A 26,370-nucleotide genomic window follows, 5' to 3' on the forward strand; every position below is an offset into this window, starting at 1 on the left:
CTGGCTCTTTTTCCACACTCCTCCTCCTCCCTAACTCTTTTTATATTTTAGTTTAGTTAATTTCTATTGCCGTTACTTGAACCTTACTGATTCTTTATTATGCCAGTCTGTTGATAAGCCCATTGAAAGACTTCCTTCCTTATCTGTGATACCGTATTTTTAAAAAAATTTCTAGCACATCCATATATACATATATTTCCGTGTGTGTGTGTGTGTTCTCTCTCAGAAATCTCGCTGAAATTTCCTGTTTCTACGTGTACTCTACCTTTTCCACTTGATGTTTTAACATATTTTTTATAGTTATTTTTAAAATCCATGTCTAAATTCCAACATATGTGCCAGTTGTGGGTCAGCTCTGTTGATGGCTTCCTCTCATAACAATGGGTTACATTTTCTTGCTTCTTTGCATGTTTTGTAATTTTTTGATTGAGTGCCAGACATTGTCTGTAGAAGAACAGTAGAAACTGAAGTAAATAATATTGACAACGAGGAAAAAGGCGTTCCCCTCCTTCTGGCAGGCTGCTAGTGTTGGGGGGCTGAGCGAATCTCTTAAGTGTTTTTAATTTCTAATATTCTTACATGTATTAGCTGCTTCAAACAATCACTTAAGAAAAATTTGTCTGTAAACCTTGCATCTAGAAGTGTGGCAGTGTGGCAATATTGTCACTTTCTAGAACATGAAGTAGCTTCTAAGTTTTCATCTGCATCTCACCTTTTACTTTGTGCACATTGATTTCAGCATCTTTCCTCCAGTAGATTAATAGGAAGATCTTTGCAGTATTAAGATATGCTCAGACTCTCAAGGCACGAAAATATAGTTACTTCTTCAGCAGTAAGTGAACTACTGTGTCCACAAGAAACCGTTGATATATTGGTATTGTCATCTGCAATGGATAGGGTTGAGGCTCTTTTGTTGTTTCGTCAGCCTTTAACATGTAATGGCTGCTATTCCATGTTAAATGTTTGAATACCTATATGTATGTCTGCCATGTAGATTGTCTTTAGCTGAAAAGTATCATGAAACTCACCCACCATATTTCTGCATATGGCCAATAATTTTTTGACAGGCTGTGCTATCGTTACCTTCTGAATATACAGTTGAAGGGATAATAGGTTCATTATATACTTGTGATTCCTGTATCACTCACAGAAGTTCATTAATTTTATTCCATTGTTGATGACAGTTATGACACTTTCCTGATTTTCAATTCTATAAATATTTCTTGAATCAGATTTATAGTGTTCTGGGTGTGAGACCCAGAAATAGCTGAGTAAATAACATTGGAAGCACAATTGAATCGGTCGTTATTCCAGCCATGTTATCACTCTGAAGATTAGATTGTATGATCTTTGCCTCTTTTTTTTACATGTATTAATCCTCTGTCAGATAATTTGTAAATATTTTCTCCCATTCTGTACGTTGTCTCTTCACTTTCTTGATAATGTCCTTTGAGGTACAAAATTTTATACTTTTGGTGACTTCAGTTTATCTGTTTTTTCTTTTGTTGCCTGTGCTTTTCATAACGTATCCATGAAATCATTGCTAAATCCAATGTCATGAAGATTTTCCCCAATATTTTTTCCTAAGAGTTTTATGGTTTTAGTTCTTAAGTTTAGGTCTTTGATCTATTTTGAGTTAATTTTTGTGTAAAGTAAGGGTCTGACTTCATTCTTTTACATGTGGATACCAGTTTTCCCGGCACCATTTGTTAAAAACACTGTCCTTTCCCCGTTGAATGTCTTGGCACTGTTTTTGAAAATCAGCTGACCACATATGTGAGGGTGTATTTCTGGGCTCTGTATTCTTTTCCATTGGTCTGTATTCCTGCCCTTAGAGCAGTACCATACTGTTTTAATTTCTGTAGCTTTGTAAGTTTTTGAAGTCAGAAAGTGTGAGTCCTTCAATTTATTCTTTTTCAAGATTATTTTGCTATTTGGGGTCCTTTGCAATTCCATATGAATTTCAGAATCGGCTTTTCCATTTCTGTGAAAAAGACTGTTGGAATTTTGTTAGGGATTTTGTTGAATATATAGATTAGTTTGGATAGTATTGACATCTTAACAATATTCAGTCTCCCTATCCATGAATACAGGATGTCTTTCCATATATTTAGATCTTTAATTTCTTTCAGCAGTCTTTTGTAGTTTTCAGTGTGCAAGTCTTTTACTGCCTTGGTTAGATTTATTCCTAAATATTTAATTCTTCTAGATGATATTGCAAATGGAATAGCTTTCTTAATTTCCTTCTTGGACTGTTTCTTGCTGATGTATAGAAACACAATTGATTTTTATGTGTTGATCTTGTATCCTACATCTTTGCTGAATTTGTTTATTGGCTCTAGTAGCTTTCTTGTGGTTTCTTTGGGAATTTCTACATAGAGAATCATGCCATTTGCGAATAGAGATAGTTTTTACCTCTTCCTTTCCCATTTGAATAGCTCTAGCTAGAACTTCCAGCACAGTGTTGAATAGTGGTGGTGAAGGGGGCATCCTTATCATGTTCGTGGTCTTAGAGGGAAAGCTTTCAGTCTTTCACCACTGAGTATGATATTAGCTGGGGATTCATAAATATCCTTTATCATATTGAAGATTTTTTCTCTTTGCCTAGTGTCCTGAGAGTTTATCATGAAAGGGTGTTGTATTTGTCAAATGCTTTTTCTGAGTTAAATGAAACAATTGTGGTTTTTTCCTTTGTTCTGTTAATATGATATATTATGTTGATTGATTTTTTAATGTTGAATCACCCTTGCGTTCCTGATACAAATCCCACTTGGTCATGGTGGATAATCCTTTTAATATGCTATTGGGTTTAATTTGTTACTGTTTTCTGGAGGTTTTACATCTGTATTTATAGGGGATATTGATTTCTTTTTCATTTCTGAAAATTCTTGTGAATTTTCTTTTCTTGTGATGTCTTTATCTAATTTTGCTGGCCTCATACAATGAGTTAGGATGTGTTCCATCCTCTTCAACTTTTTGGGAGAGAGAGAAGAATTGATGTTCATGTCTCATTAAATATTTAGTAGAATTCACTGTGAATCATCTGGTGCAGTACTTTTCTTCGTTGGGAGGGATCTTTGCCTCTTTCCCGTGGATTGAGGTGGCAACATTGAGATATAGTTTAATTTTTCTTTGTAAGATATGAAGTCTTCCTCAGTAAGACTTGTTTTGAAGACTTGTGGCTTAAGTTGGAATAAATAAAAATTACATAGTTGTTAAAGGCTACCTTTGTTTACTTTAGTAAATGCTACAGTTTGTTAATTTTTATCAGTGGTCCTACATTAAATATTCTACAATGATTAGAATTATGATCTAATCTCTTACATTTTCTTATTTTTCATAGTTTTTACAAATGTTTAAGTTTTATGAATTTTTATAAACATTGCTTCAAAAAGGATATTCTTAAAGTTTCAGTTGGTACTCTTTCAGTGTATATATTTAGCGTTCTCCTCTATAAAATAATAGATAATAGTTTAATAACTTCTATAAATATTAAGTCCAGTTATTTCTCAAAATTCAAAATATCATTGTTTCTGAAAAGTAAGTTGTGAGGTAAGACTCTTTACAGTTGGAATGTACCCAAGTTTGGGTATATTTGGAAGGCTGAATGTCAAATGCTTATGTCAGTATCATTTCTAGCACTTTAAACATGGTGTTATTATACTCAGTTATCGTTGAATTGTGTGTATTACCATGGTATCCAATCAGCATAGCGTCAGCTGTACTAAAGGGCATGCTTGTCATTGTTAGAGGTGCTTAGTGAGCTAGTATAGAGTATTATTTTTCTGTTATTCATCTGCTATTATTATTAGTAATTGACAGATAGAGTGTGGACTGGTGAGAAAAGAATGAACTAACTCTTAATGATTTTAATAGCTTATTTAAAAAAGAATAATTTAAAAAAATTTTTCTAAATAAGTAAAACATTTCACAGGGTTCAAAACTTAAAAGTTTTCAAAGGATATAAAGTCTCCTTCCCATAACTGTTACCCAGCCACCCACTTTCTTTCCCTGAAAGTAATACATGTTATAAAAGTGGACAAGGATATATAAATTTTAAAGTGTGCCAAAGTATCTATCAAACTCTTTGTTGCCATTCTTCGACCCAATGAGAAAATTACCTCTTCCTTCCTATGTCATTTGTTTTGCTTGTTTAATTTAGATTAGTTTCCTTATAGTAAGTAAGATGAGCTATCAAAAAACCTTAAAAAATAAAAGTAATGAAACACAATAAAGTCCATATCCATATTAAACTTTGCCATAAAAAGTAAGCTTCAAGTCCTGGAAAAGGGACATTAATTATAGCCCTTCAGCATCCAGGTTGATTCTAGATAAATCCTGGTCAAGTCTGGGTCTCAAAGAAATTTCTAGAATCTGTTTGCAGAGCACACGCATGGGAATTTGATGTCTTTATACTCAGGCTGGATTTGACTCAAATTTATCTCAGCTAGCCTTTTGATTGTGTTCTTTTCTTTTTGAAATTTCAATAAAGGTCTTTTTGCTAACTGAGCTGTCTGTAAAAGATAATATACTTAAATATGCATAGAATTAACTATATTTGTGATCCTTACAATATTGTTTCCTATGAAAGTACATTTGTCTTACCAATTTGTCCAGTTTGTCCCTGTTTAGAATTTTTAAATGATGGAATTTGCAAGCACAAGCAGCTTTGAAGCCAATGACTGACGTCTGCATCAGGGTCTATTTGTTAATTAAGGAAGTGCTGTTTTAATTGTGCTGAATGCCAAACACTTCAGTAGTTATTAGTCTCTGTTTTGTCTGGGTTTTAAATAGATTTGGACTCTACTCTAGTAAGCAGTTGCTCATTGCAATTAGCAATATAATTTTTCTTAATTTTACGTATGAGTTCAGGATTTAAACCTTTTTCTCAAATATAAACGCAAGTAAAATAACTTCAGTTGATGGTCTGACTAGTGTTGTATTGAGATTTTTAATTTTTCAAGTGACTGTCTAATCATTTAAATTTAAGAATTCAGTCCAAAAAAGTTTATAGTTGCTAAGGAAAGAGATTCTTAAATTTGAGTCCTATCTGAAATGAGAAATCACAACCATGTAGAATCATATTCTCTTATGAATCCTGAAAACTGCTGGATGTATTTTCTTAGATCTTAATTTTTGTTAACCCATTCTGTTTTAGAAGAATTTGAAGTGATATTTTGTTTGTAGGTGAAAATCTATTATGTCTTTGCACTTCAGTATATGTCTAACACTCCAAGAAGATACTGGTAGACTGTTGACTAGCTGAATATATTTTTTCTTTTATAGTTGGGCATTAGGAAAAAATATGCTGAGTTTTAAAGAAGTATTTTTCCACTCAGATTAAAATAAATAATGTACATTATAATTCATAAAAGGATTCTTTTAGCTCTTAAAAGAAACCTTTATTTTTCTTTTATTGATTGGCACATGAGCTAATATCTATTGCCAATCTTCTTTTTATTCTTCCTTCTTTTCTCCCCAAAGCCCCCCAGTACATAGTTGTATATCCTAGTTGTGAGTGCCTCTGGTTGTGCTGTGTGGGACGCCGCCTCAGCGTGACTTGATGAGCAGTGCTAGATCCACGCCCAGGATCCGAACCGGTGAAACCCTGGGCCGCCAAAGTGGAGCGCACAAACTTAACCACACAGCCATGGGGCCGGCCCCAAAAGAAACCTTTTTAAAAAAGAAAATGGAGAAAATGTAGACTGCCAAATAATGCAAGAGTAGTTTAGAGACTGAAAATAGATTTCTCCCTCATCCTGAAAGTCCCCTTAGACCAAAGACAAATATATATTTCAGATTTCTTTCAAATCAAGATCTTAAGCTCCTTTAGTTTCAGATTTCAAGTGCTTACAAATCTAGAGTAATAACTCGGTGGAAAAACAATTCAAGACTAATAACCTAGTAGAAAAGATGCTCAGTCTCATAAACAAATGCAAATATGAAAACCATGCTAACATGCCATTTTCACGTATTATATCGCAAAGATTAAAAAGTTACATTGCTATTACTAAAGATGTGAGGAAACACACATGTTGATGAAGGAAGAATAAATTAATAAAATCTTATGGAGGGCAACTTGCTAATACTTAAAATTTAAATGCATGTCTTTTGAATTGCAATTCAATTTTGAGGAAGTTTTCTACAGATATACTCCTGCATGTGGGAAATTATTTATGCCAAGGAGGTTAGTTTTAACACTATAGTAATAAAAGATTGGAAACAATCTAAGTGTCCTTAATTAGAGCATTTTGATACTTTCTGGTACAGTCATGGAGTGGAATACTTACTCAGTCATGAAAGAGATTAGGGAAGCTCTCTGTACTGATAGGGAAGGAGACTCAAGATACATTGGATCGGGGCTGGCAAGCTTTTTCTTAAAGGGCCTGCTAGTAAATATTTTAGGCTTTGCAGGCAGTGTGGTCTCTGGGGACTACTCAGCTCTGTTGTCATGGGAATGCAGCCATAGACATACAGAAATGAATGCGCATGACTGTGTTCCAATAAAACCTTTTTTACAAAAACAGGTGACTGGCCTGTGGGTCATAGTTGCTGACCTCTGTATTAAATGAAAGAAGTGAACTAGGTATATAAACTATAACAGAGGTATGAATGAAGTACTAAAAGCATCAAGAAGTGAGTTCCAGCCTTGCCTGGGATAGTTGGGAAAGACTTCATAGATAAGATGATAATTTAAACTGAGTTTCTGTGGGTGTGTAGGAGCTCTACAGATTAAAGTGAGCAAATGTTTTCTAGAATTGGTGAGTTGTCTGACTGATGATATGTGCATTCTTTGTTGGGAGTGGCTGAAGAAGGAAGTTGGGACCAAGGAGCTAGACACTAACCTGATTTTTAGCCCATTTTCTACTTTGAATAAAAAATATTTCAACAAATACCTCTATTATTAAACCATGTCATTTTGTCATATTTACTTCAGTTTTTTTGGTATTTTTTTAAAAGAAACACCACAGATGCAATTTAATCTGCCCTGCAAACCACACAGAGTACATTCTTCTCTTTCCTTCCAGAGATAGCAACTGACATGAATTTGTTTATTATTCTTATCTTACCCTTCCACATTAACTGCATGTTTATATACCTCTAAACAATACATTGTATTCTTCTGTATGTTTTTAAAATTCACATATGGTTTTGTGGTATCCTTTCACAATTATTTTTCGCTTAACATAGTGTTTTTACACTTTCTCTGTATGAACCAGCACTATTCAATAGAAATACAGTGGAAGCCACACATATTATTTTAAATTTTCTAGTAGCCACATAAGAAGGTAAATAGAAACAAGTGAAATTAATGATATACTATAATAACTCAGTATATCTAAAATATTATTTAAATGTATAATCAGTATACGAGATTATTAATGAGATGTTTTGCATTCCTTTTTTAGTCTAAGTCTCAAAATCTGGCATTTCTTTTACACTGGCAACACATCTCAATTAGAACTACCCACATTTTAAGGGTTCAGTAGCCACAAGTGGTTAGTGGCTTTTACTGTTTTGGACAGTGAATTGCTGTGATTCAAACAGAAGCAAACATTTTTGGTGCTTTAAAGTTGTGCATACTGCTACCACCCAGGATCAGCTAAGTGTCGTCATGTTGACACAACAAGAGAAAGAATTTTTTGTGTTGGAGTTTGCTAATCTGCAACTGTGGTGCAGAGATCGTTCTGTGTAGAGTAAAGGAAACCTCCCTCGGGCACAACGTTCACTGCTGGTAAAATAGTTGGAGCACAAAGGGTGGTGCAGACGTGATCCACAGACTCTTCGGACACACAGGCAGTCTCTTCTGTCCTTGGAAATGTTCCCCTCCTCCATTCTTGCTTGTCTGAAATAAACCTTTGAAATTTTTCCTGCTGTTATCAGGTACTGTCACATTTTTAGTAAATAGACTGCTTCTCCATAGTTGGACCTTAATAACTAGGTAAACTTGTTTGCCTACTTTTTTGGTAAGAATGAGCAGGCAATTTGATTACTGAGCCACATATTATATGCCTCTATTCCTGATTTTCTAAGATTTAGCCAGGTTTAAATCCAGCTCACCATAAAGATCTCTACTTAGATTTATATTTCTCTTATTCTCCACAGAAATACCTCCATAGAAATGCCCTAGACTTTATATGAATTCATAGCAGAAACAGCCTTTTGGAGTGCCTTAGTTTCATACACATTATAATTAGAGAGACTTTCTATTATGCTGATAATATCCTTTGTATAAAGACCAATGAAAAAAGATCTGCATAAGAACAAAGATTTAGGGGAAAATTCTCTCCATTTCACTGATTCATTGCTTGGTTCTTGATATTTTTTCAATTCTAGAGAGTTTGTTTTACCATGTCTCCTTTTATATGCCCACTAAAATGCCCCTTGTTGTCATACAAATAATTTGTACATCTATAGTAATCTCTACTAACTCTTAAGGTGGGGCCTTGGTATAATCTGCATTCCATGGCTTGATGACAGCCTTTTAATAGTAGTTTTGTTCAGAAACTTTATGCCACAAGGTAGGGGAAGAGAGTTCATGGGTGTGATTAGTTAGGGAGAATTTGATAATAAAAGTCATAAAGTTAACTTTCCATATGTTACCAAAAGTTACCATTATTAACACCACTTTCCCGTAAGGTTAGCATGATTTCTAATTTCTGCGTGATAATTTTTTACTTGGATCATCAGCCATTCAGAAATTGTTAGTTAATGATTACTTTTATAAAGATTAAATACTCTGTGAATTTACTTCCAAATCATTTTGCTTTCTGTTGTATTACTTTGATTTTTTTTTTTTTTAATCTATGCTGATAACATCTGCTTGGGAAAGGCATGCTTTAATTGGGCAAATGGGAACTGAGAAAAGAAAAGAGGTAATTCAGGAGAGTAAGGGTTTTGGTGGGTCTGCTAGGGAGTGGAAAAAGACAGAGGCCTGGGTGGGGTGCCATAGTGGCAGGTCCTTTACAGAAGAGGTTGCTAGAGTCCTACAACTAGGAGTTTTTCAAATTCTAATATTAAAAACGTGTATATTGTTAGATAACCAATGTAGGTAGGACTGAACAAAATGAGAGGATATACCCATTCTCTTCATTAAAAATTAAGCTATTCACACATACAAACATTGTATATAATCTGGAACGAGAAGAAAGCATTCTATGTTTTGTTTTTATTATATGTCACCTTGTCATTGGTTTGCCCACATCAGTTGTTAAAGGATATCTTACTAATCAGTGTCTACTTGTCAATAATCATTTTCAACAAATTAGGTTTCTGCCTTACTATATATATAAAATTCAACAATAAAGCAAACTAAACAGACTTTATTAAGGTTTTTATACAAATACATGTTCCATTTATAGATATTTAAGCCGGAATGACCCTGGGCAAATTCCCATGTTACTCTATTTGTAGACTAAATTTTCAAAAGCCCATAGTTCTGTTTCTTTTACATTTCAAAGTGGGAATGCAGAGGTTGTCCTATGGGCTACCAGTAAAATGCCCTGTTGCTGTTTGGAGCACATCAAACTTAAAGACCACACAGTGTGAACATAAAAAAGACTTGTATGTGGGATTTGATTTATGAACTAAATTTTGGGGAATACAGACAATAGTGAAATTCCTTTTTAATTGCTTTGATGCCAGCTGATTATACAATTTTCTTGGTTTCCTATAAGAATACCATTTTAGTTTCCTTAGGGTTATATTGATTTGCCAGAATTCCTTAGGAAGGTCCTCACTTTGCTAAGGCTTTTTAGCAGTTTGAAAGTGGAATGGCCATGGGTCTTACAGCAAAGGAAATTTGTGATGGTAGTGTGGTGCAAATAAATGGAGAACAGTTTGGTTATGAACCTCTGGTTTGGTATGTATTTGCCATTGTGTATGCTCAATTAGAAGGCAGTTACCTATTTCCCCATGAGAATATCCCCTCTCCAAATTCTTTTGCCGCTTGAAATGTATAAGATTTTAAAGATAAACCTGACACATTAAAATCTACGTATATTTAATGTATTTAGTTACAGAAGCCATTGTATTAGATATAGAATTTAGAAATAAATTTGTTTTACTGTCTGATATGATAAAATATTTTTGTTCAATCTCTTTGTATTGGGATCCCTTTGAGATAGTTTATCTTCCCAGGACACTTGTTCAGGTGACAGCTGCTAGGAATATGAGTGTCTTTATAAGTCTTCAGATATAAGGCAACTCCCTTTTTTCTGGAAAATAATATTTTGGGGATAAAACCTTCCTCTGATATCTGAACATATGATAATTCCTATCTTTATTTTTCATTGATATTTAGAAGTATTTCTCAGTTTTAAGAAGTCAGAATCTTGAGTGAGCTTATTATTATTGAATATCTAAGTTTTTAGTTGTTAATGTGGATTTTGTCTTTTTTCTTTTTTTTCTTTTCTTTGAGGGGTTGGACATAATTGCCTTATTTCATTTCAGGGATCCTTCTAAAGTAAATATTCTGGTACCTGGTGCTGGACTAGGAAGACTGGCCTGGGAAATAGCTATGCTAGGTTATGCTTGTCAAGGAAATGAATGGAGTTTTTTTATGCTCTTTTCTTCCAACTTTGTACTCAACAGGTATTTAATTTACTTTTTGCTGGAAATAGTAATTTCTTAGAATCAGATTGACTTACCTATTTTTGAACAGTTCTGAATTTGAAGATAAATAATAGTGTTTAATTATATATACCATAAATATTTCTTAAATCAGATTGCTAATACAAATTTCCACTTTAATCAGTTGCCTAGTTAACAGAATGTTGAAACAGAATGAGTAACGTACTTTTTAGAAAGTGGTTGGGCATTCCATGAAGCTGAAATGATTTCTGTCCTGAATTTCAGGACTAAGTATGATCCAGGAAGTATTTTCTCATTGCTCCTTAAACTTCTTCACCCCCTTGTTTCTTCAGTGGAATAAGAGCTCAGTGTAGCAATCATAGTTCTTTTAATCAAATTCCTAGAAAATGGCCAATTATGCTCACATGACTGAATTGGAAAGATCTCTCAGAACTTCTGTGGCCTCTTTTAGAAGGTAGTGGAAAAGAGTTATTTTTACAGCCAGAAGAGGTGTGTTAGAGAAAAAATAAATAGCTGCCTTGTTAAAATAATGTGTCGTCTCGGTGGCAGTATGAGTTAAGGGATGGTGAGAAGGTAAAAAGGAGAGGATTGTACAAAATAATTAAAATAGGTAGCAAAAAAAACCAATACCAGTTTTTGAAAAAGTAGTTGGACTGTTTTCACTTGAGTTTGGAGTTTGGAAATACGTTTTTAAAAATTAGAAAGCACAAGACATTTGTATCTCTGAATTCGTTTAAAACATTTTTTTCTGTCTTTTAATCCATGATTGATTACTCATCTACATGTATATGTGCATTTTCAGATAATTGAGTGGAATGTAGTGGTAACACTTTTAAGTATTAATGAATTATATAAGTAAACTTTCAGTCAAACAGATTATATTTTAGTGTTTAAAGTAGATTTTCTTGGTAAAATGTTTAGTTAACACTGAATTTTATGCTCATATTTTGCAGATGTTCTGAAATTAATAAATATAAGCTTTATCCCTGGATCCATCAGTTTAGCAATAACCGGAGGTCAGCTGATCAGATTCGACCCATCTTTTTCCCTGATGTTGACCCCCACAGTCTTCCTCCTGGTTCTAACTTTTCTATGACAGCTGGAGATTTTCAGGAGATATACTCAGAATGCAGTAAGTCCAAAGCAAGCGTTTTAAAGGTCTTGCCCTTTGTTCTAAATTTAACGAGCTAATTTTATACTAAGTCAAAATTTTGGTCAATCATTTTGATGGTAGAGTATCAGGTATACTTTATTGACAATTTAAAATATTTTCAACGTCATGTAAGGCAATGATAGGAAATATAAAGAAGTCTAAGATCCTACAGTTAAGAAATTTAGAATGTGTTGGACAACATAATATAAGACAGCATATAAACAAAGTTCAAATGCATAAAGTAATAAAGATGAAAGTAGGTTAGTGTGAGAAGGAAGTTCTTTGTGGAGAGGCTGTAACTTGAAGATAGAGAGGAGGCACTCCAGGCAGGCAGAGGTACGAAGACATGAATGGATAAGGTAATCGGGAATGAGAAACTGCCTGATTGAAAGGGAAAGGGAGGTTTGTCTGGGGGTTTAATGGGAGATAGTGGTCAGAAAAGTAGGTTGGTTCCAGATTGTGGACGACCTTTATAATCAGGCTATGAAGTTTAGACTTCAGCCTGGCAAACTGTTCAAGAAATTTGAGCTAGGCATTAGAGAAAGGGAGATGGTAATGGGGAAACAGGAGAAGAAGAAAAATAGAATACTGAGAGGTCACCAAGATCATTCTTTCAACAAATATTTGTTCAGCACCTGCTAGGTAGCAGGAGTGTTCTAGGCATTGGAAAGAGCCGTGAGCAAAGCCAAGCCCCTGTACACAGGAAACTTATATTCTCGTAGGGAGATAAGGGCAATAACATGTTAATATTGTGAGGAAGGAAAATAAGGCAGAGTAGAGGGAATAATGATTGACTAGGGAGGGGCTGCTGTTTTATATAGAGTTAAGGGGGAAGGCCTTTGTAAGAGCAGAACCTAAAAAAAAATGTTGAATAGAGAACCTCAAAAAAGTGAAGAAGCAAGCCATTCAGCTATGGGGTTAGAATGTTGCAGGTAGAGGGAATGGTGAGGGAAGGAGGATTGGAGGGTGGGGAGGGTACTTGTTCTGCTCTAGGAAGAGCAAGGGGGTCAGTTTAGCTGGGGTGTAGTGAGTGGTGGGCACACTGGTGGGAGATGAGGTTGGAGAGGGTTTGGTGAGGCAGACTTGTAGGCCATAGCGAGGACTTTGAATTGTGCTCTGTGAGAGATGGAAAGCCATTGGAGGGGTTGGAGCAGAGGAGTAACAAGATAGTAAAGTTCTTATTTATTTTTCCTGGAACTCTGACATTGGGAAAACCTGTGCTCTGAAGGTAGAAAGAGAGAGATGGAAGATGTTAGGTCTTGGGAATGAGTTAGGGAGCAAGGTCTCAAAATAAGAGTGAAATAATGGAAAACATCACTTTAGCAAGTGAAATTGATTGTCTTCTGGAGCAGGGTTTGAGAGAGGAGATGATGAAAGTAATCTGTGCCTGGATCACGTGGCATTATTGTCCCAGCACGTGTACAGTTCAGTCCTGTCTCTATCCCTGTGCCAGCCCACAGCCTCCGAGAGGCAAACAGTGCTGTCTGCTGGGTGCCCACCCACTGCTTCTGATTGCCCCATCCCGCCTTTGCACGGGAGATTTTCTGAAGTACTGGTGGATGTTTAAGTGTTTTGATACCATTCATTTCTCAGTTGGCAATAAGTACATGCAGTCTTTCTGAAACCTTTTGGAATTGGTAGTTAATACTGGTTTAAATCACAATTTAAAATTTAAATGACTAGTATTTCGTCTTAACTGATTTTAAATGAAGGCTAGAAGTTGAATAGATTATAAACAGAACTCTTATAAATATCATTTAGTAAAGATGTGTAGTGATATAGGTGATAAAAATGATTTCCAAATTGATTATTTTATCAAATTATTAATAAAAATTTTTATGAATTACAAAGCGTCTCATAAATGATTATTTGGCTACCTTGAGTATAGTAGTTGATTAGAAGAGTTTAGCTTCTATATCCCTGCAGTTAAATATTCATATTCTGTAAGAGGTAACTGGTACATTTATAGAATTAATTAAAAGAAAAGGCAAAATAACGTAACAAATGTAGTAATTTGATTTTCCTTGAATAGATGCCTGGGACTGTATTGCAACCTGTTTCTTCATAGACACAGCTCACAATGTAATTGATTATATTGACACAATATGGAAAATACTCAAGCCAGGTGGAATTTGGATAAATCTAGGTAAGTTCCTCAGTGTTTATTAGAATTTTACACATTAATCTGAGTACTGACAGCTGTTCTACATTCAGTAACTGGAGTACCAGCGGTGGAGTTCCTCCAATCCTAGCTAGTTCCTCCAAAGGCAGTGAAAACCCCCAAAGTTGTTTATTCATACTATTCCAGTCTCATAGCTGTTGTAATTTCAAAGAGTACTAATTATTAATGTGATGATAATCATTCCCTCACATTCCCCACCTGCCGCTCCATGGAGACAGCTCTCTGTTCTGTTACGAAAGTTTTTTTTTTTTTTTCTGTAATGAAACATTTGAGGGAAAGCACTTACCCCTCCTGTGGAAACCTCCCTAGTACATATACATACTGGGAAAAGAGTAGGTATGGTAACTCTTGTGACTACCTTGAGTTTAAGAAAGAATAGAAGTAGAATTTCATTTATGCAAAACGCTTCTTACTGCATCCTGCTGCTCGGTGCTAGAAATAAAAAATGGAATACGACGTGGTCCCTTCCATCCAGAATCTAAGGGAAATTGCCAGTTTTATCCTCTTTCTTTAAAATAAAGGGACAATAATGATAATATCAAGGTAAATATACTTGTCTTTTTTTAGTGAGGTGTATAATCCATGTTAAGAAAGACATGAGGGTTATTATACTACATAAAAAGTTAGATATGCACTGTTTGAGTCCTTGGCCGTCAGCATCAGTCTAGTTTTGTTGGTGGGTTCTGTCACCTGCTCTCTTCTAATGATTTGACATTATTAGAGATTCTGCCACTAGGACTAAGCCTAGAGTTGGTAGTAGGTCTTTTCCAAACTTCTCTTTGGAATTCCATGGGACAGATGAGAGCAACTGTAAAATCTAACCATCATGTGGAATAAATATCTCAAACTTGAGTCTTCTTTAAAAGAAAAGTATTCCTTTTCCCAAAGAGTGATTGAAAGATAACATTACCTACCGGGTATTTGCTCACTGTGGGTTAGGCATTGTGTTAGCCACTTATAATACCTTGTTTAATCTCAAAACAACCCTACCTTAATCTCAGAGCAAATCTATGTTGAAATGACATTATTGCTATTTTATAGTAGAAGAAACTGAGTCTTGGGTTGAGTAACTTGCAGAAACGTCCTGGAGCTTATGTATGGCAGAGACAGGCTTAGAGCCCAGATCCAGCCTTTTGAATCAGCAGTGAGCCAGCTCTGCAGGCTCATGCTGGGTCAGTTTATAACCTAGTGTTAATCTGACTGTGCATTTATGTGATTAAAATTTTAGACCTCAGTTACTGTGTTATGGTGAAGTTTTGTGTATTTCCAAAGCATTTGACTTAACTTTCATAGAAACAACTTCTCTTTTTGAGCATTTATTTTATTGGTCTATTGATATTTATTAAGTTATGTAATAACAATAATTATAACTACTTGAAACAAGTAAAATTGGCCCTTGATAAGCATACTGTTTGATAAGAGTAGACGTGTTGGGGCACGGCCTGTGATCTGTCGTGGTCATCAGATGTAATGGGGCATGGTGGTTGATGGGAGGTCAATTAGGAGAACGCTCACTCTTCTTACCACAGAGTTTCAAAACGATTTTGAGAACTGGAATAATGGAGAAACACAGTCCTTAAAAATAGTTATTTGGAAGGTTAATACTTTCCAAATAAAATCCTTTGCATGTGTAAGTTAAAGAGTTTAAATAATAATAATCTCACAGTCAGTTTTCCCTTAAATATCCGTGTGCTCCAGGTATCTATTCAGTGTTTTTTACTTTTTATGTCATGTGCTTGTCCTTTACTCCATGTTATTCCTACCCAATCTCATGGCTTCTCCTACTCTTTCAATTCCCAGTCTGTATCTCTGGTCCAAATATCTCTTATGCTCCAAGCCACTATGTCCAACTTGGATGCACCACAGATACTTCCAAATCTGCATGTTTCAAAAAAATGATGCCCATGCTTCTCCCATGCTTTTTCTGTTCCATCAGCTACTCAGATTCCCCCAACCAGAAAACTGGGAGTCCTCCTTTAGCCCTCTTCTTACTCACCATCTGTACCCAGTCAGTCTACATGTTGTATCTCCTAAAGCTCCTTAATAGCTCTTGGATCTCTTTCTATCCCAGGATTTCTCAGCTCTGGTACTGTTGACATTTGGGACTGCATCATTCTTCATTTGGGGGTGGGGAGGGTTGTTTTATAGACTGTAGGATGGTTAGCAGCATTTGTGCCTCTACCTACTAGATTCTAGTAGTACTTCCCCAGTTGTACCAGCCAAAAATGCAAAATCTCCCCTGAGAACCATTTCTCTAACCTCATTCTGGTACCTTAGTCCAGGCCCTCATCGTTGCTTACCTGGATTACTGCAGTAGTTACCTTAGGGCTGTTCCTGCCTTCAGGTTGTCTCCAGCCCTCCATGTCCCTTTCAGGTCTCCATTTTACCACCAGAGTGATCTTCCCAACATGCAGATCTATTCCTCTCAGGCTGCCTGCATGAAAGTCTAGCTTTCTTGGTAACCTAAACTGTGTATGTGGATGAGTGCAGTGCCTTTTGTGATCGTTCTTCTGTCTTGTGTCCCAGCTTCATTTTTTTTTCAATTGAGGTATGTGTAATTGAAATACAGCATTATATTAATTTCAGATGTACAATATGCTGAGTTGATATTTGTATATATTGTGAAATGATCACTGCGGTAATTCTAAAGTTCGTCACCATACAGTGTTACAAAATTATTTTTCTTGTGATGAGAACTTTTAAGATTTGCTTTCTTAGCAACTTTAAAATATGCAAAGTGTTATTGACTGTAGTCACAATGCTGTACATTATGTCCCCATGACTTATGTATTTTATAATGAAAGTTATAAAATAAAACTTTTGACTCCCTTAACCCATTTCGCCCACCCCCCACCTTTGGCAACCACCAGTATGTTCTCTGTATCCATGAGCTTGGAGGGTTTTTTTCTTTTAGATTCTACATATAAGCAGGATCATATGGTATTTGTCTTTCTCTGTCTGACTTATTTCACTTAGCATAATGCCCACAAGGTCTGTCCATGTTGTGACAAATGGCAAGATTTCAGTCTTTTTTATGGCTGAATAATATCCCATTGTAATATATATCCCACAACTTCTTTTTCCATTCATCCATTGATGGACGTTTAGGTTGTTGCCATATCTTAGTGATTGTAAATAACACTGCAGTGAACGTGGGGGTGCAGATATCTCTTCAACTTAGTGTTTTCATTTTCTTCAGATAAATACCCAGAAATGGAATTGCTGGATCATATGATAGTTGTATTTCATTGTATTTTATTTATTTATTTTTTATTTTATTGAGGTCATAATAGTTTATAACATTGTGAAGTTTCAATTCAATTGTGAAGACACAATAAATGTGTATCTTCACCCCTTATGTCCGCCCCCTAGCCCTCTTCCCCTCTGGTAACCACTGAACTGTTCTCTTTGTCCATGTGTTACTTTATCTTCCACATATGAGTGAAATTGTGTGGTGTTTGTCTTTCTCTGTCTGGCTTATTTCACTTAACATAATACCCTCAAGGTCCATCCATGTGGTTGTGAATAGGACAATTTTGTCTTTTTTATGGCCATGGAGTATTCCATTATATATATATACCATGTCTTCTATATCCAATCCTGAGTTGATGATGGGCCCTTCGGTTGCTTCTGCTTCTTGGCTATTAGGAATAATGCTGCAATAAACATAGGGGTACGTAAGTCTCTTTGAATTGTTGATTACAAGTTCTTTGGATAAATAACAAGTAGTAGGATAGCTGGGTTGTATGGTATTTCTATTTTTAAGCTTTTGAGAAATCTCTGTACTGTTTTCCATAGTGATTGCACCAGTTTACATTCCCACCAGCAGTGCGCAGGATTCCCTTTTCTCCACATCCTTGCCAAGACTTGTTATTTCTTGTTGTTTGGATAATAGGCTTTGTAACAGGTGTGAGGTGATATCTCTTTGTGGTTTTGATTTGCATTTCCCTGAGGATTAGTGATGGTGAGCACCTTTTCATTTTATTTTATTTTATTTTTTTTACTATCTCTGTGCTGATTTCAAGTGCTAGTCCTCTGACCTAGAAAGCCCTTTCTCCTTCCCCTCTATTTTCATCTGGCTCTTTGCTGTATACTCTTTAACGTTCTGCTCAAGTGATCCTTTCTGGCTGGGTTAAATATCATGCATTCCTCTTCTATGTTCTCACAGAATCTCTCAGTAGCATTTAACACATTATGGTGGTGTTACTCATATATGTTTGTTTCCCCTTCTAGTCTCTAAGCTCGTTGAGGGCAGGAATCTAATGCTTCCTCCTCACCTAGTACAGAGCCTGACAACTATTTGGATATTTAGTGATTGTTATGTGTGTGAATGAATGTATTATTTCAAAATTTGAAAGAGGGAACAAAGTAATGTTAAAATGCTGCAGGAGGTTGACTGGGCTGCCAGGAGACGTAATAACATGGCGTTTATATTGATAAATTTGTAACAGTCCCATGGTTTTGGCTTCAGCCATGTTGACCTGGAAAATTAATTTTATCTGTAAACTGAGAGAACATCAGCCCCCTGGGATCGATTTCACCCTAACGTGCTTACAGAGACCAGAAGGTCCACATATTCATATATAATGAGAAATATAACTGCCAGCCATTCTAGAATAGAAAAAAGTTACATTGGAAGTTAAATTATACTGAAAATATTGCCCACATTATATAAAATCAGAGTTGGGAGTATTATTAACTTATAAAATGCTTTAAGGGGGTTTAAGGTACTCTTGAATCTTCCCCAGGTTTGGAAAAATTAGTTTTTAAGGGAACTGTTGTGCATATATCCTTTGGGAAAGGCTATGATTTGGTGAAATGCAGAAGAATGCCTGTGCCTCCTGTTTTTCAGTTTTTCATAATGACCAGTACCCCTTAAACACATTTATGTATAATTTGTTTTAACAAGTAGGGGTATAACGGGGGGGTTGTGTGTGCATGCACTGATACATTTATAGTGAAGTAGTGGAGGGCAGGCAGTTAGTAAAGTGAATCTAACTTCATCTAGAAAAATAAACAGGTTAAAGAACCAAAGGAAATCTTAGTAAAATGTAATGAGAGATGGATCCTATCAGATTTTAAAGCATTATAAAGCTACAGGATTTTTAAAAACATGAGAGATTTCCTATAAAAGGTGGATGATTGAACAATGTATTATCTCCTCATTGAGATCTTGTTACAGTGGCAGGAAAAATATAAAAAGGTATAAAACACATGGACAGCGAATGGCAGGGATGTTATCAGGGGACAAAAGAATGTAAAAATTTTTCAGAAGATAGGGTATGTGGATACGTTTTTCAAAGAAACCAATGTGAACAGAGCCAGTTGACCTAAAATAACTTGGGAAAATGAGGGACTGTATGGAAAAATAGTTGAAAATGTATAGGGAACATTTGACTCCTATGTAGCCAAGTAACTAAGATGCCTACTTTAGGCCCATTTCCAGTCTATCCTGAGGCAGGAGACCAGAAGTTTAATTCACTGGAAAAAGTGAATGAGAAAGGAGCAGAGTTTATGAAGCATGCCCTAGTAGAGTGAAGGTTAAATGTAGGACAGAAAAGAAGATAATTAATTAAAAGTCTGCATTGGAAAATGATCAGGCAGTGACCAAAAGCCCACCCACCCCTACCTAGCACCTCCCTACTCTGCCTACAAAACGTTTTGCTGAGGCTTGAGTGCCGACTCTCTTTTGCACAGATACAAACTATGTGTCTTGTCTTTAAGTGGGCATGTCAGTATAGCTACATAAGCTTTCTTTTAGTTGATAATTGTGTGGCATGTCTTTTTCTACCTCTTAAATCCTTTTATATCTTTATGTGTCTCTTATATACAGCATACTGTTAAGTTTTATTTTATTATCCAATTTAATAATCTCTGTCTCTTAACTGGAACTTTTAGAACCTTAGGGATATAAATAGTTTAAATCAACTTGTCCCGAATTTGGTAAATGGGATCCCCTTCAAGCTGGCTCCTGTGTCCTTTTGACATACTCCTGTCATTGTTTGAACACCTCCTTTCTGGCATAACCAGATGTTCTAGGCTTATCTTGTGCTTTGTCTGCCCAGCCCTGAGATGAGCCATTTTTTCCAAGGGTCCCTGGTTCCTTTTAGTGGGGAATGGTATGTAAAAATGAAAATCTGGATTTTACCACTGTGCTGCTGTTGTTTCTAGACCTTCTCAGCAGACAAGAGTAGGAGATATGTGTGTGTCTGTCTATGTCTGTAAAGATCATGAGTTCATACTGATACCTTTAGTTCCAAAGCAGCACTAGGTATAGAGTACAAGGTTGGCAGATAGCTTTCAACACAGGGAAGATATCATTCCAGTGTCTTCTAGCTTCTGTTTTTGCTGCTGAGAATTCAGCTTTTTTAAATGTTGCTTCTTTGAAGGTTATCAGTTTTGTTTTTTAAGATTTTCAGATTTCGGTTTTAAGATTTCAGTTGTAGTTTTTCCGGGTTAAATATATCTAGATGTGAATTTTTCTTTTTTAAACCTGTGTACAGTTTGTTGGGCTACCTGAATCTGTAAATTGACTTATTAGTCAATCAAATATATTTTAGACTTCTCATGCTAGCTTCCATATATCTTAGCCACTTCTCTTTACTTACTATCTTTTTGTCTCTTTGCTGCACTCTGGGTAATTTATTCTGACCCACCTTTCTATTCACAAATTATCTCTTTAACTTTATATCCATTGAGTTTTTAGTTTTGGTTATTGTATATTTTATTTGGATATACTTTTTTTAGTCAGCTATGTCATTTAAAAATTTTCTGTTCTCTGCATGTATTTTCAAGATAGTCTTTTATTTCTTTAAAAATACTGATATGTATCTGATAATTCTAATATCTCAAGTCTTTGAGGTCAGTTTCTGCTTTCTCCTGTTTGCGCTGTTTCTGGCTCATGGTTCTTTGTTTCCCTGGGCTGTTGACATTGACTGTTTATTGCTTAATGCCCTTGAGAAGTCACTTTTGGGGATTTCCTAAAACCTAGGTTGAAGGTATTTCTCTTCAAGGGCATTTTCATTGGCTTCTGCCAGAAGATTGAGACATTGTCAGACCAGAACAATAGAATATTAAATTCTAAATTATATTTAAATATTAAACTAAAATTAGGCTGCAGATCTACCCTAGGGTTAAACCATGATTTACATCTTCTTCGGAGTGGCTTACTTTTTCTCTTTTTTCCCCTTGTTTAAGTCAGCACTAGGTCAGCCTTTCCTGCATTCCCCTTGGGTTAAAGGATAGAAGTAAGTTTACCTATTTCTTACTCTCACCTTGAAGATAGTCCTTAAGATTCCAGCTGTTATGTCGGGTGATTTGTCAGACTCCCTGCCATGTGCGGGCTCTGGGCTTTGTCGTTTATCCCCTTTGCCCAAAGTGTTTGTCAAATTGTAGATCAGTTCCACTTGAATAGTCAGATACCCTCAGGGTTAAAATGGCATATACGTTTACCACTGGTTAAACTTCCGGGTTTCTTATAGTTTCTTACTAATTTGCCAGGTGTTCTATATTTTTGAGATTTTAAAACATAAATTCTATCCACCAATTTTGCTTGTTTTCAAAGGATCTTGGTCTGAATAGCCTCACCTGCCTTTATAGGAAGCAAAAGTTCCTTTATATATTTTTGTTTTCCTTTTCTTTTACAAGGAGCTCTGTTTTTTTAATTAAAAAAAATATTGGAAAGGGAGAAAAAGCAAAAGTCTTTAAGCGAAATCTATCCAGAAATGAAATAGACAGATAACATAAGTATACATGTTATGAAAGAATAAACAAATGACCTATATACAGAAAAAAAATGTTCATCTTCATTGCTAATCAAATAAATATAAATGAGATGCCGTTTTTCACGTATTGTATTGGGTAGTTTTTAAAAATTGTTACTTAAAGTTTAGATAAGGTACAATGAGGTAGAGTATGCTTATATACTGTTAGTGGGAATATAGTAATAAAGCTTTCTTAAGGAAAAACAGTTTGATATGTATGGAAAAATCTTAACAATTTGTACATTTGGTTAGGGTTTGGTAAACTATAGCCCACAGACCAAATCTGGCCTGTAGCCTTTTTTTGAATGACCCACCAGCTAAGAATATTTTTAGCATTTTTAAAGGGTTGGGAAGGGGAGACACAAATAAGAATACGATGCGCCGCTTAATGATGGGGATATGTTATGAGAGATGTATTGTTGGTCGTTGTTCGAACAGCATAGAATGTACTTAGACAAACCTAGATGGTATAGCCCACTACACACCTAGGCTATATGGTACTAATCTTATGGGATCACCGTTGTATATGCGATCCATTGTTGACAGAAACATCGTTAATGCAGTGCAAGACTGGATGTGATTGAGACTTTCTGTGGCCTGTGAAGCCTAAAATATTTGCCGTCTAGCCTATTACATAATTGCATTCACTATTACATATATTTGTTAGATGAATTATACTTGTCAGAGTCTGTGAGATGAAAGTAATTAGCTATGGGCAAAGACTAAAGATTGATTAATGGACAAACATACTCAGCAAAAATTTAGACTGAACCTACGTTTCTAACAGTAATGGAATGGATAAATAGTCATAGGATAGTCATACAGGAAAACCATTCTCCAGAAATAATTAATGAAATAAAGAAGTGTTCCTAATGAAGTGTAAGATGCAAAACTGTACCTGTAGTATCTCATATTAATGCACCAAAGAAGGACTGCAGGGAGATACAGTAAGTTTTCAAGTGATTGTCTGTGAGAGTTAGGATTAGAGATGGGTTTGATTTATGTTTATGCTTTTTCACTTATCTCAGCTTTTGCTTGTGAGCTTACATTATATTTCTGGTCCAGGAAAAAATATTTCTTTGCTCCTTCTGTTAGGTCCACTAAAAGAACGTGAAGAGACATGAGAGTTGAGAAAATAAAGAACTTTTTAAGGCGTGTCCCCGTGTTTTATTCATCTGTATATATCCAGTGCCAGGCATTTGCTAGGTGCTTGGTAAACTTTCATTTAAGGAGTGAGCAGCTAGGTAATAAATAGGAAAAACTGCTCACCCTCAAGGAATTGCAGATGAAACTGTGTATGGCCTATCATTTTCCCTTTGCCAAATTAGCACATATTTTGTTTAATAAAAATGCTTACTGTGTTTTTTCTTTTTAAGTCAGATTTTTTTGGAGGTATAATGGGCATATAATAAAATTCCCCCTTTTGTTAAGTGTACAGTTTGATGAATTTTGAAAGCTGGATAATCGTGTAACCAATACCTCTATCAAGATAGAGAACATTTCTGTCATCCCGAAAAGTTCCCTTGTGCCCCTTTGTAGTCACTTCTATGCTCTCACCCCCAATACCTGACGTCACTATTCTTTTTTCTGTTACTATGGTTTTCCCTTTTCCAGACTACCATATAAATAGAATCATACAGTAAGTTGCTTTTTGATAACGCTTTTGAAATTCATCCATGTTGTTGCAGGTACCAGCAGTTTGTTTCTTTTTATTGCTGAATAGTATTCCATTGTATGACAACACTGTGTTTTGTTGATTCATTCACTGGCTGATGAACATTTGGGTTGTTCCCAAATTATTATTGTTATAAATAAAGTTGGTATAAACACTTGAGTACAAATCTTTATGTGGCCACAAGTTTTCATTTCTTTTGGATGCTTGCCTAGTGGTGGAATTGCTGGGTCATATTTGGTGCGTGTATGTATAGCTTTACAAGAAACCGGCATGCTGTTTCCCAAAGTGACTGCCACATTGCGTTCCCACCACTTGCTAAGGTGTTGAAACAAGTACTCATCATTGTAATTGTGAGTGAAAACTGTTAGATCTCTTTTGGAAAGCATTTTGGCAGTTTGAATCAAGTCAGTAAAAATGTTTATTCTTTTTGAATTGGAAATTCTAGTTCAAGGAATGTCTTTGTAAGGGAAAATCTGAAATATGCACAGGATATTTGTTGAAGTATCATTTGTAATAGGGCACTGTAATAAATAGAACACAACTGTCCTGGTTGTCTTTGGGTGGTAAAATTACAGTTGCTTAACTGGACATTCACTGCTATGCCGGACAGTATGATGGATTCAAAAGAAACTTAAGACATGTTCCTTTACTCACATGGCTTGTAATCTAGTTATAAAACAGTGCTAATTACATGAAAAGTAATCAGTGAGTAAGGCACCATTGCATTAAATTAATGTAAAGTATGCTCTATTAAGGGAATGAGCAGTAGATTTGGAAACTTATATTAAAACTTGATTTCAGCAAGGTTTTGGAGCATGGCTAAAGCTTGAGAGTTGCAGCTTTTTAGGTGGAACACAACATGTAAAGTATGGCCTGAGTATGTAAGAATCATTAGAGTGTGTTTATGTAGATAAAATAAAACAATATTGTGGGAGGCTCTCAAAATAATTGAGCAGGAACAGCGTACGCTTTACAGCTGGAAAGACTTTGCTGTGAGATTCTGCATTCTTATGGAAAAGCTTTGGGATGGTCTAGGGCACAGCAGGTGCTCAGTGAATGGTAGCTACTGTCATTTTCACTAGTGCTAATAAAACTAACAGGAATTTAAAATGGATAGGGAAGCTTGATAGGGAACCATTGTTATCTTTTGAAAAGAGCACTAATGTATAAGTTATATTTATAGTCGTTTTTTCTAGTGGTTTATGTAGGGTGAAAACAGAGGGGAGAAGAAGAAAAACTTTTTAACTCTAAGTAAGTATGTTCCAGACTGGTGAGCCTTTGGGAGAAGAAACTTTGTCCTGGTTGTTAACTTTTTCTTTTTTTTTTCCCAAAGATTTTATTTTATTTTATTTATTTTTTCTTTTTCTCCCCAAAGCCCCCCAGTACATAGTTGTGTATTCTTTGTTGTGGGTCCTTCTAGTTGTGGCATGTGGGACGCTACCTCAGCGTGGTTTGATGAGCAGTGCCATGTCCGCACCCAGGATTTGAACCAACACTGGGCCGTCTGCAGCGGAGTGCACGAATTTAACCACTCGGCCATGGGGCCAGCCCCCTAGTTGTTAACTTTTATCTCCTGTGATTAGTACATTGTATGAGGAGTGGAGATGGGGTGGGAGTGGCGAGTTGGGACTTATAATTAACCCAGTGACAGGGTTAATATAACTGTGAAATGTTAATGTTGCCTGGAGAAGCCTGATGGATTGGGCAAAACGTGAAAGATTAAAAGATTGGAAAATCTGGTTTGAGTCAGATAATAGGTCCTTGAATATATAGAATGAGAAAATAGTAAGGGGGACTGTCATTAAAAATAAGTTGTAATAGCTATCATTTACTTAGTGCCTTCTGCATGTATTATCTCACATTAAAGTCATGTCACAGATGCACAGAGGTAGTGACTTGTCCGTAGGCAGACATTTAGTAGGTGTAAGGGCTGGGATATGAACTATGCACTTAAAAAGCCAGCTCTAGTGTCACTTCTTCTTTCCAGGAAGTCTTGCCTATGACTTCTCCTGACCCCAACACTCTTTCCTACCCAGGCTAGCTTGAGGGCCCTTCTCTGTTTTCATGTGATACCCAGTTTGTAGCTGCAGTTTTGTATTTACTTATGGAATTATAATTAAACTATAGCTCTGGAATTTGGGGATTTAGCCTTCTCTGATTCAGCTACTCCTTCAGTGAGTTAAGAGTTACAGATGTAAGGGCTATGATGAAGAGAATCAAAATCCAAAGTTAGTATCCCAGAGGGACTCGCTCCCCATGAATGTAGGCCCAGCACTCAAGTGTTAATTACTGGACCAGAGTTTCAGGCGTCTGGATACTTGTCCTTAGCAAATTTAAAGTTTCTTTGCTTCTCTTTTTTATATTGTTTTATCCACTCCCCAACTTATTATTCAATGTGGAGTTCAGTCTAACGCAGCTACTAGTGCATGTTTATATTCAAGCAATTCATTCATAGTATCTTTAAACCTTAGGTCCTCTCCTATACCACTTTGAAAATTTGGCAAATGAACTTTCCATAGAATTGAGCTATGAGGATATAAAAAACGTCGTCCTGCAGTATGGATTCCAGGTAGAGGTAAGGATGAAGTGAAGTATTGCCAAAGTGTAACTTCTAAAACACTTAAATAGGAATGGTGATATTATGCGAGTTACTGGCTTCACGTTTTAACCTCTCTGTTTTCTCATGCATAAAGTAAAAATAATAATACTTAGCTTTTAGAATTATAAGGATTTGGGATAATGTGTACATAAATGGAAAACTAGAATCCCTGGTGTAATCACCTTTCAATAAATGGTAGCTGACCATTATCATAATATTGGCCTTTGTAGGCTGGTAGATACCACGTGGACTAGGCTCTGGGGAAGCAGACGAGGGGTGGGAGGGCAGGTGTAAGGGGGATGTTGTTCGCTATATGAGCCTTTGTACTATTCAGTCTTTTTTTTATTATGTACGTTATTATAAGGTTTTATGATACTTTGACTGTTGTGTTGTATGTTTATTCAG

The 26,370-nt window shown here is 35.8% G+C and overlaps 1 protein-coding gene across 9 annotated transcripts in view; it reads left to right on the plus strand.

Annotated features, from left to right (window-relative positions):
* CARNMT1 (carnosine N-methyltransferase 1) overlaps positions 1-26,370 on the plus strand; it is a 222,026-nt gene that overhangs the window by 14,535 nt on the left and 181,121 nt on the right. For 7 of the 9 annotated variants that reach the window (XR_011431495.1, XR_011431499.1, XR_011431496.1 and 4 more), the window contains exons 4-6: positions 10,453-10,593; positions 11,547-11,725; positions 13,779-13,892. Coding sequence is in view for 2 of the 9 variants with exons in the window: in XM_023627200.2 (XP_023482968.2) it covers positions 10,453-10,593; positions 11,547-11,725; positions 13,779-13,892; positions 25,838-25,941 (538 nt within the window). In the remaining 7 variants the exon portion in view is untranslated. Of the gene's footprint in view, positions 1-10,452; positions 10,594-11,546; positions 11,726-13,778; positions 13,893-25,837; positions 25,942-26,370 lie in introns of all 9 variants that reach the window. The other 2 variants (XM_023627200.2, XM_070248622.1) reach the window with 1 other exon arrangement.

Source organism: Equus caballus, chromosome 23 (assembly GCF_041296265.1).
Source record: "Equus caballus isolate H_3958 breed thoroughbred chromosome 23, TB-T2T, whole genome shotgun sequence".
Taxonomy (NCBI): domain Eukaryota; kingdom Metazoa; phylum Chordata; class Mammalia; order Perissodactyla; family Equidae; genus Equus; species Equus caballus.